At 37.0% G+C, this 11,052-nt stretch overlaps 1 protein-coding gene and 1 long non-coding RNA gene across 3 annotated transcripts in view; both read right to left on the bottom strand.

The window, feature by feature from the left end:
- camta2 (calmodulin binding transcription activator 2) overlaps positions 1-11,052 on the bottom strand; it is a 47,253-nt gene that overhangs the window by 8,833 nt on the left and 27,368 nt on the right. For both annotated transcript variants that reach the window (XM_082145521.1, XM_082145522.1), the window contains exons 13-17: positions 6,428-6,612; positions 5,267-5,345; positions 3,869-4,115; positions 1,835-2,130; positions 446-612 (exon numbers count right to left, since the gene is read on the bottom strand). In XM_082145521.1, coding sequence (XP_082001647.1) covers positions 446-612; positions 1,835-2,130; positions 3,869-4,115; positions 5,267-5,345; positions 6,428-6,612 — 974 coding nt within the window. The remainder of the gene's footprint in view (positions 1-445; positions 613-1,834; positions 2,131-3,868; positions 4,116-5,266; positions 5,346-6,427; positions 6,613-11,052) is intronic.
- LOC309481046 lies at positions 7,479-10,504 on the bottom strand. Its single transcript, XR_014199872.1, has 2 exons — positions 9,016-10,504; positions 7,479-8,764 (listed from the first exon to the last, which is right to left on the bottom strand). It is a non-coding gene; the product is annotated as an uncharacterized lncRNA (long non-coding RNA).

Raw genomic sequence — 11,052 nt, 5'->3', positions numbered from 1 at the left:
TTAATTAATTAATGCATTAACTAACATTAAGCAATATATTTTTACAGCATTTATGAACCGTTGTTAATGTTGGTTAATAAAAACGTTCTTGTTCGTGTGTGTTCACCGTGCATTAACTGATGTTAACAGATGATCATTTGATCTTAATAATGTAATAGTAAATGTTGAGATTAACATTAACGAAGATTAATAAATGTTGTAGAAGTATTGTTCATTCATAGTTCACGTTAACAAATGAATCCTCACAGTAAAGTGTTGATTAAAAACACATTTTGGATGGTAATGTAGAGGTGAATGTTCTTTGTGTCTATTGGTGCGTTCAAGTCATGTCGTATAGATCGTATTTACGAGTTGAGCGCACATGAACGCCTCCACAATGTCCTAAACACGACTTCCCACCTCGTAAATACGAACTCCCCAGGAGGATTAAAGGCACGATACGTACCGGTCCACGGTGTCGAGGTATGTGGCGAGCCACGGCATGGGGTCGTGATTGACAGGATTGTCCCGCCTCTCTCTGAGCGGAGACTCCGCCTCCCGGTTAAACTCCTCCTGTTTGATTCGCTCAGGTGTGGCCTCAATGATCTGCTCAGCCAGAGTTGCCATGTCAACCTAACAGTGAAACATCGCAAAAAACACCATGACAACAAGTCTCAGTAACTGTGTGAGGAGGCGGAGACAGTTTAAAGGGATAGTTCACCCAAAAATGAAAATTAGCCCATGATTTACTCATCCTCAAGCCATCCTTTGAAAGAGTAACACTTGACCCGACGCACAACGTAATGACGAACGCGGAAGCGCAGACGAAAGAGCAAAACAAAACACCAGTCACGGATTAGAGTCTAACACGACCATTTTTAAAGAGAAATGTGGGAGGAGCTTGAGTATGTTTGTTTGAACCGCAAGAGGCGACAAAGATTACGCTACTCCTACGTCATACATCGTCAAGAGTTACTCCTGTGGCGTAAGTCGACTTGTGTAGGCCGTCTGCTAGTTATTTTAGTCGATAAAGTTTTAAATATTGATTTTTTTTTTACACGAACGCATCGCTTCACTTCAGAAGGCCTTTATTAACCCCCCAGAGCAGTGTGGAGCACTTTAATGGACAGATGCACTTTAATGACGGATAGATACACTTTAATGACGGATAGATGCACTTTTATGATGGATAGATGCACTTTTATGATGTATAGATGCACTTTAATGACGGATAGATACACTTTTATGATGGATAGATGCACTTTTATGATGGATAGATGCACTTTTATGATGCATAGATGCACTTTCATGATGGATAGATACACTTTTATGATGGATAGATGCACTTTCATGATGGATAGATGCACTTTTATGATGCATAGATGCACTTTCATGATGGATAGATACACTTTTATGATGGATAGATGCACTTTCATGATGGATAGATACACTTTGATGATGGATAGATGCACTTTAATGACGGATAGATACACTTTTATGATGGATAGATGCACTTTCATGATGGATAGATACACTTTGATGATGGATAGATGCACTTTAATGACGGATAGATACACTTTCATGATGGATAGATGCACTTTTATGATGGATAGATGCACTTTAATGACGGATAGATGCACTTTCATGAACTTTTAAACAGAAACAGTCATTCACTGCCATTATAAAGCTTGGAAGAGCCAGGATATTTTTTATTAGAACTCTGATTGTATTCGTCTGAAAGAAGAATGTCATATACACCTAGGATGACTTGAGGGAGAGTAAATCATGGGCTAATTAAAAGTTTTGGGTGAACAGACCCTTTAATACTTTTGTTCAATCAAAATAAATGACTCACCTGTAAGACCTCGTCAGACAGGTAATCCTCGTTCTCGGCGTTCTCGCTGTAGTCGAGCAGCTCGTGGGCGAGCTCGGAGTGAAGCGTCAGGGACGCCGGAGCCGAGGGACTCGCGGCCTCACAGTCCATCAGGAAGAGCGAGTCTGAGGAGCCGGTGGGGGGCGGAGCCGAGAACGGGGAGGAGGGGGAGGAGGCGGAGTCTATGGGGTCAGGCAGTGAACCACTGGAGTAGGCGGAGCTGGGGGAGGGGGAGGGGGGCTCACTGGGGGAGGGGACACTGCTGGACGAGCTCAGACCTGAGAAAAAGAGAGAGAGAGAGATAATTTTTTAATAAATTGTAAGGAATATCAATTTATACAGTAAACTTTTTGCAGAAAAAAATATACATATATATATATTTTAAATAATATTTCAATAAATCATAAGAAATATTAATTTATACAGTAAACTTCCATTGTGCAGGGAAATAAATTATGTGTATATATATATATTAGTGCTGGGCAAAGATTAATCGCGATTAATCGCATCCAAAATAAAAGTTTGTGTTTGCATAATATATGTGTGTGTACAGTGTATAATTATTTTGTATATATAAATACACACATATGCATGTATATATTTGAGATTTTTTTTAATTTGTATATAAATTATTTACATTTATATATAATATAAATTATGTATAAATACATATACAGTATATACATGCAAATATTTCTGAAATAAATACATGCATATGTGTGTATTTATATATACAATATAATTATACACAGTACACACACATATATTATGCAAACACAAACTTTTATTTTGGATGCGATTAATCGCGATTAATCTTTGCCCAGCACTAATATATATAGGAAAAGGAATTGTTGTTTGAGTTTTATGAATTCCTATAATTATCACATTTTTAGATTACAAATTTGTATTAATTCATAAAACACAGAACGCAGGATAATTAAATACAACACAGAAGGGGGAGAAAATAGAACCTTATTATAGTTAAATAAATAAAATTTTAATATAAGTTTTAAGAACCTGATTAGACCTGATTTTTTAATGTAAAAAATTATTGTAATTTTGTTTGATTTAATTAAATCAATAAATTCTGGAGGAAAAAAACCCAGAAAACACAGAATTATAAAAACAAATAAAAATGATTTCATAGTGCCTTATTATTATTTACATTTTAATACAATTTAAAATTGTCCAACGTTTTATGTTTTTTAAATATATAAAAATGTTATTGTAATTTTGATAAATTTAATTAAAACTGAATTAAGAATTAAAAATAAAACAGAAATTGGAAAACATATTTCATAGGGCTATTTTTGTTAACATTTAAATAAAATATTTAATATAAGCTTAAAGAATTTGATTAGACATGCTTTGTAACTATAACAAATAATTTAAATTTTGTTTAATACAAATATTTTAATACTTAAATATTTTAAACGGAATTCAGAAAAATAAAACAGAAAGCATGGAATTAGGAAAAACATTAAACAGATTTCATAGGGCCTTATTATTATTAACATTTTATCAAAATATAAAATTTTCAACATTTTATGAATTTGATTAGACATGATTTTTAAATAATAAAAATGTAAATGTAATTGTTTAATTTAATTGAAATGGAATTCAGAAAAAGATAACATTTTATTTTATTCATTTTACATGTACCAAAACCCTACCAAACCCTAATCCTACCCTAACCCTATAGTAAGTACATGTAGTTAATTAATATTACTCAGTACTTAAATATATACAGTAACTACACTGTAACAATAAAAACTGTAATCAAAAATGTTAATAAAAAAAATAATCTGATTTCATAGGGCCTTATTATTGTTGTTAACATTTTAATCAAAATTTACATTGTAAATATTTCCTGAACTTGATGACTTTTTGAACATAAAAACATGACGCAGTCCCAGCCCATGTAAAGCACAGGTGTGTGTGTGTGTGTGTGTGTGTGTGTGTGTGTGTGTGTGTGTGTGTGTGTGTGTGTGTGTGTGTGTGTGTGTGTGTGGTTACCCGTGTCGGGACTGCTGGACAGTGGAGACCGGGGCCGGTACGGAGGCGAGGCCGTGTCAGGTGTGTGTTCTTGTGTCTGAGAGTGTGTGTGTAACTCCTCCAGACAGCGCGCCAGGCGTGTGTGTCCTCGAGAATGAGCCACAGCGAGAGGAAGACGACCCAGAGAGTCAGGGATTCCCAGAGCAGCGCTACTCCAGCGGTACAACAACACCGCCGCTGTCTGATGACCCAGAGCACACGCCCACATCTGCACACACACACACACACACACATCCAAAATATACAATAAAAAAAAAAAAAAAAAATTATACTCTAAATAAGAAACTATTGGTCATCTCGTAAAGATCGTATTTGCTTCTTCGCAGTGGCTTCATAAATTAATTAAAAACATAAAAAAGCAAAGCACACCTGATGCACATTTCTTTGTTCTTCATTTTCTAGAACTAGAGTTTAAGAGCCTTGCTGTATTCTTGTGTAATTTATTAAGAGGAAGAACACCGCCATCTCACTGCGACGAACGTGACGTGAACGCCGTCGTAAACACGACTTCCCAGGAAGACTTGAACGCACCATAATCTTCCAGTAGGTGGCGGTAAACTTCTAATAAAAATATGTTACTTAACTATATATAATATATAACTTCTAATATAAAATGTCTGATTCATTCAGGAATGAAGTAAATAGGTGTGTTCGACTTGAAGTGTTCGGCGTAGACCGATCAGAGTATGACATCAAAGTATCATGAGAGCGATTCTAAAGCATACAGAGCCGTCTACACACACACACACACTTACACACCCACACACACACACACACTTACACACCCACACACACACTCACATCTGCTCTCGTGGTACTTTGACGTCATACGTAGGTCTGCACTGCAAAAAATGCTTTTCTTACTCAGTGTTTCTGTCATGTTTCCAGTCCAAATATCAAACATTTCTTAAATCAAGATGCATTTACTAGATGAGTAAAATAAGATATTATGTCCTGTTTTCTGGGGAAATTAATCAAAATGAAGTGAGTTGATGCTTAAAACAAGCAGAATTATCTGCCAATGGGGAGAAAAATAATGTTGTTTCTGTTTAAGATTATTTTTCTCCCCATTGGCAGATAATTCTGCTTGTTTTAAGCATCAACTCACTTCATTTTGATTAATTTCCCCAGAAAACAGGACATAATATCTTATTTTACTCATCTAGTAAATGCATCTTGATTTAAGAAATGTTTGATATTTGGACTGGAAACATGACAGAAACACTGAGTAAGAAAAGCATTTTTTTATAGTCTGGGTGTGTTAAATGATTAATTTAGCTTGTTAATTAAATTAGCGTGTTACATTGACAGCCCTATAGTATTACTATATATATGTAAGTGTGCATGTGTGTGACGTACCAGAGGTGTGCAGGAGAAATGATCAACGTTTAGAGGATCCACTTCCTGTTCCAGATCCAAACTGTTCACACTGATATTCCTGATACACACACACACACACACACACACACACACACACACACACACACACAAACAAACACCGTTAAACACACAAAAGCCTTTTTAAACATCAAGATTGCAGATGAAAGTCTGAGTGTCACGGTTTCAGTTCTTCATCATGTTTAATCATGTTCATCTGGTTCTGAAATCCTGCAGTGTGACGACATGAATATATGAAGATGCAAATATATCTGCTTATAACTTATAAGATAAACTTTCATTTGTTTAGCATGAACTAACAATGAAAAATACTTCTACAGCATTTATTAATATCAGTCAATGTTAATTTCTCCATTTACTAGTGATGTACGATATACGTATCGGTATCGTAAGGTTGTATTTGTTAACATTAGTTCATGTACTGTGTGCTAATTATATATTTTTTACATTAATAAAGACTGCTTTAAAAAATATATTGCTCATAGATAGCTAACGCACTAACTCATGTTAACATATGAGACCTTATTGTAAGATGTTACCATGATATTGTGTGTGTGTGTGTGTGTGTGTGTGTGTGTGTGTGAGTGAGTGTGTGAGTGTGCGTGTGTGTGTGTGTGTGTGTGTGTGTGTGTGTGTGTGTGTGTGTGTGTGTGTGTGTGTGTGTGTGTGTGTGTGTGTGTGTGTGTGTGTGTGAGAGTGTGTTACCTCCAGCGTATGAGTGTGTGTATGAGCTGTGTGTATCCCTGGGCAGCAGCAAGGTGTAGTAACGTCAATCCTCGGTGTCTGACGGAGTGTGTGAGTGTGTCTGTGTGTGTGAGTGTGTGTGTGTGTGTGTGTGTGTGTGTGTGTGTGTGTGTGTGTGTGTGAGTGTGTGTGAGTGTGTGTGTGTGTGTGTGTGTGTGTGTGTGTGTGTGTGTGTCTGTGTGTGTGAGTGTGTGTGTGTGTGTGTGTGTGTGTGTGTGTGTGTGTGTGTGAGTGTGTGTCTGTGTGTGTGAGTGTGCGTGTGTGTGTGTGTGTGTGTGTGTGTGTGTCTGTGTGTGTGAGTGTGTGTGTGTGTGTGTGTGTGTGTGTGTGTGTGTGTGTGTGTGTGTGTGTGTGTGAGTGTGTGTGAGTGTGTGTTACCTCCAGCGTATGAGTGTGTGTATGAGTTGTGTGTATCCCTGAGCGGCGGCGAGGTGTAGTAACGTCAATCCTCGGTGTCTGACGGAGTGTGTGAGTGTTTCCGTCTCTCCGTCTCGTCCCCACCGACCGCTGGCCATCATCCGCTCACACACGGCTACGATCCTGCGCTCAAACCACACCCCCGACTGACACACACACACACACACACAGATACATCCTCATTAGCACATTTACACTACTTTTCTCAGAGTTCACAGGTTTCTATCAGTCATGTTTGCTAGTTGATATCCTGATCTAATGACACTTTACAGGAAACACATCCACTTCACGTCACTGGGATGAACGTGTGTGAGATTCATCCAACCAAAACTGAGAATTCTGATTCAGACTGGATTAAAGTTAGATTAGATTCACTGATTTAGAAGAGATCCACCAGTGATTCTGAAGCTGGATTCAAACTGAATCTTAGACTTGCATGTAACACTGATACAGGAATCAGGAAGGGGGAAAATAAAGGGAAAAATCACTTACAATAAAAAACAAACAAAAAAACAATACTTGATTTATTCATAATTATATAATTTAATATAAATAAATAAAATATGCAATAATATACAGTAAATTACATAAATAGATATAAACATTAAACTTTTCTCTCACCAAAATTATGTATTAATGCTGTAGGAAAAAATTACTTAATGTTTATCAAAATAAATACATAAAGAATATTCATGTCCTGCGTATTTGTTTTTAAAATATAAAAATAAGCAATTTCCCTATAAATACATACAAAATATTTATTTAATGCATTTTTTTAAATATCAAATTAAACCGTAACTTTTCAACCCGCTTCGTTTTGTTACAATGTCGGTGGTATCTGTAAATTAACAATGTTTACTCGTTCTCCGTGTTTCCTGGACAGAGGAAATCACTTTATTCGTCAGCAAAAGTCGGCCGGATGACGCAACACAGCTCGTGAAAACTGCAGATTCTTTGAGTTTTTCTCCTCATTTGGCCTCACACACACAGTGCTTGTGGACAAAAACACAGGGATTTATGATTCTTTGCAGCCTTTATTTACTGCCTACAACACACTGGATCCGTCACTAGACACCAGAGTAACTCACTCCCGCTAAACGGGAACTCATTGAACTCCTGCACCCCGGAACAACACAAGTCAACGCCATCATAACTCAAAGTTTGCCAAGAAGTGTTTCCTACTAAAGCAAGGCCGTTTTTGACTCTGGTGAGCGAATCCAGAGCAGACTGGAGGGAGTGGCCTTGATGACAACATGCCCAGTGCATTATGGGTGTTGGAGTTTTCCTACCGATTTGGCAAAAGAGGAGACAATAGCCTTTTCCCTCTGTTTTCTCTAGTCGGGTATCACTGATAAAGAAATAATAATAATAAAATTCGCCTTTCTACTGTATAGGCTGGCGACTTTTATTGAAAGCTCAAGCGGTGAAGTGCCACTTTAAGCTCATTTTAACTTTACGCGTATTTATTTGTGTAATTTTTAAATGTAGGCTCACTATTGGCCAGCATCACACACATCATGACCAGCGTCGGCCAATAGCGAGCCTACGTTCTGACGTACTCTCTACGTTCAAATGAAACAATTTATATACCTGACCAGAAAACAATGAAATTCACTGAATATCTCACAACAGAAAGATGCTCAAAGCAAAACAGAGACTCTGTTGTTTTGAATCAGTTCATTCAAACAAATCGTCATGCAATAAAAAGCGACAAAAACAGTGATTTAGGGCCGCGCAATATATCGAAATATCGCAGATGTATATATCGTGATATGCATATCACAACGGCTTGCAATAACAGGTACACCGTGTCCTAACTACACGCGATGCGATGACGTGCCGCGCGATAAAAGGTTCTTCTCCATGTTAATGAGAGTGTGTCTCCTAACCAGCCGCGACGCCGACACACGACGACTCTATTTTAGAAACGGTTTCTATTTTTCTGCGACGTCGCGCTGGAACAACAAACACAAAGTGTGGCGATGATAATCTCAGGTACTGTTTATGTGCTTTATTTAATGTTAAAAGCATGTCATGTGACTCTAATTATCATTTAGTGCTCCAGCTTTGTAGCTGTAAAAGCAACAGTGGATAATTCACCTCAGATCTAGAAATTAAACACATGGAAACAAGAACGTTCAAACTGTGAACAAACAAGTGAATTCTTTGACAAAGATTGTTTTAGTTACTCAGTAGCCTATGTGTTTTTAATAATGTTTAAATGGTGTAATATTTGTGAATTTGATTATGTAACGTTAGCTAGTTATCCATTTTCTAGCGAGTGCCGTCAAGATTACTCTCTGGTGCTATGCACTCGCCACGAGACTCCACCCACACACTGCTCTGATTGGCTGACCCCGCCCACACACTGTTCTGATTGGCTGACTCCGCCCACACGCTGTTCTGATTGGCTGACTCCGCCCACACGCTGTTCTGATTGGCTGACTCCGCCCACACACTGCTCTGATTGGCTGACTCTGCCCACACACTGCTCTGATTGGCTGACTCCGCCCACACGCTGTTCTGATTGACTGACTCTGCCCACACACTGCTCTGATTGGCTGACTCCGCCCACACGCTGTTCTGATTGAATGTGGTTTTTGATTGATTTTGACGCATCTCGCAGTCGCGTCGCGTCTAGTGTGGACAGACAAATTATTTGTCGCTGGAATCTTATCGCATCGCGTCTGGTTAGGACACAGTGTTATGCGACAGTAAAACACTGATGTTCACTTTCAGAAGTTGTAGTTGTTGTAGTTCTTGTCATGTGAAACACGTATGTAGGTCATATAATAGATAATTTAAGTGTATTAAGCATTATCGTATCGCATATCGAATATCACATTATGTAATGAGTAATCACATATCGCATTTTTCTTCAATATTCGTGCAGCCCTATAATACAGTGATTTAACATCAACCGAATGGAAAACTATCTCTGAAATTTGTGTAGATTAACCGTTTGCTAAATTGATTTCCATATGAATCCATTAAGAATGGCCGCGATTCTTTAGTTGGCTAGATTGGTTCAGATAGAATGAATCAGAATGAATGTAGACATAGTTAGGATGAGGTCGTAACATGACTACTTTTAGTTAGTTACCCCTCGAAACACACACACACACACACACACCCTCCCTCAGGTTTTTCCCTCCTCTCGGTCTATCCTCGTGCTGTATTGACGTAAGAGTGGAAAAGCTAAAAATGAATGACATGAATCAGCCAGATGATTCTTACAGACAGAAACAAGGCTTTAACATCAACTCTGTCCAAATATCAAACATTTCTTAAAGCAAGATGCATTTACTAAAGGAGTAAAATTAAGTGAGTTTTTGCTTAAAACAAGCAAAATTATGTGCTAATGGGGAGAAAAATAATGTTGTTTCTGTTTGAATTAAGATGATTTTTCTCCCCATTGGCAGATAATTTTGCTTGTTTTAAGAATCAACTCACTTAATTTTGATATCTTATGTCATTTTACTCGTCTAGTAAATGCATCTTAATTTAAGAATTTTTTGATTATTTGGACTAGAAACAAGACTGAGTAAGAAAAGCATGTTTTGCAGTGAAAACTATCAGCATTAAACCTGAAAACTAGTTCAAAAACTACAGGACTTCTATTAGACTATGAGAATCAGATGTGGAAAACCTGAACTGTAATGTGTGTGTGTGTGTGTGTGTGTGTGACGCATCTACATGGAAAAAGCGCTATTAATACTCGCATTCTGAAGTGATGTCATGTGCAAAGTTGACATTCCCGCGCTAACCCTGATAACACACGTTCATAAATCCAGCGCTCATCAACACACCAGTGTTATTTTAGTATCACTGAGATGGTTTTATAGCTTTATATTCATATTGTAATGCACACACACAAAAAACGTTCTTCTCTGCGTTTCTCCTCTTCTCTAACTTGCTTCATAAACCAAAAATGTTTTTCATAATTGATGACTTTTGCAACATCAACACTGTTATTGAACCGAATTGAATCAAATCGAACCAAATTTCATTCGTTTCATAATTGATACATTTTAAAACATCAACGGTTATGTCGGTTATTGAACCGGTTATTGTTCGGTTATTGAACCGAATTGAACTAAACTGAACTAAACTGAATTTAATAATAATTATTAAAACGGTCCAATCCACTTTACACATCATACTGCAAAAAATAATGTTCTTTCTCAGTATTGTTGTTTTGTTTTCCAGTACAAATATATAAGAATTCATAAATCAAGATCCATTTACTTGAGAAGCAAAATGACTGAGATGTTAAGTCTTGTTTTCAGGAAAATTATCAAAAGTTTATGCCTTAAACAAAAAAAAAACTTTTCTTTTTTACCCCATTGACAAACCTTTTTTTCTTATTCTAAGTGTAAAGTTATTTAATTTTAATGCTTTTTTTCATAAAACAACACTTGTTATTTTGTCATTTTGCTTCTCAAGTAAATGGATCTTGATTTATGAATTCTTAGATATGTGTACTGGAAAACAAGACAATAACACTGAGAAAGAATATAATTTGAACATAATTTGTTTTGCAGTCAAATCAGAGGTGAATGTCAGAAACAGGGACTTTAGTGTGT

The sequence above is a fragment of the Leuciscus leuciscus genome (assembly GCF_965113295.1).
Source record: "Leuciscus leuciscus genome assembly, chromosome: 18".
NCBI lineage: Eukaryota > Metazoa > Chordata > Actinopteri > Cypriniformes > Leuciscidae > Leuciscus > Leuciscus leuciscus.
Note: the sequence above shows the minus strand (reverse complement) of the source record. Positions and strands in the feature narration are given on the sequence as shown.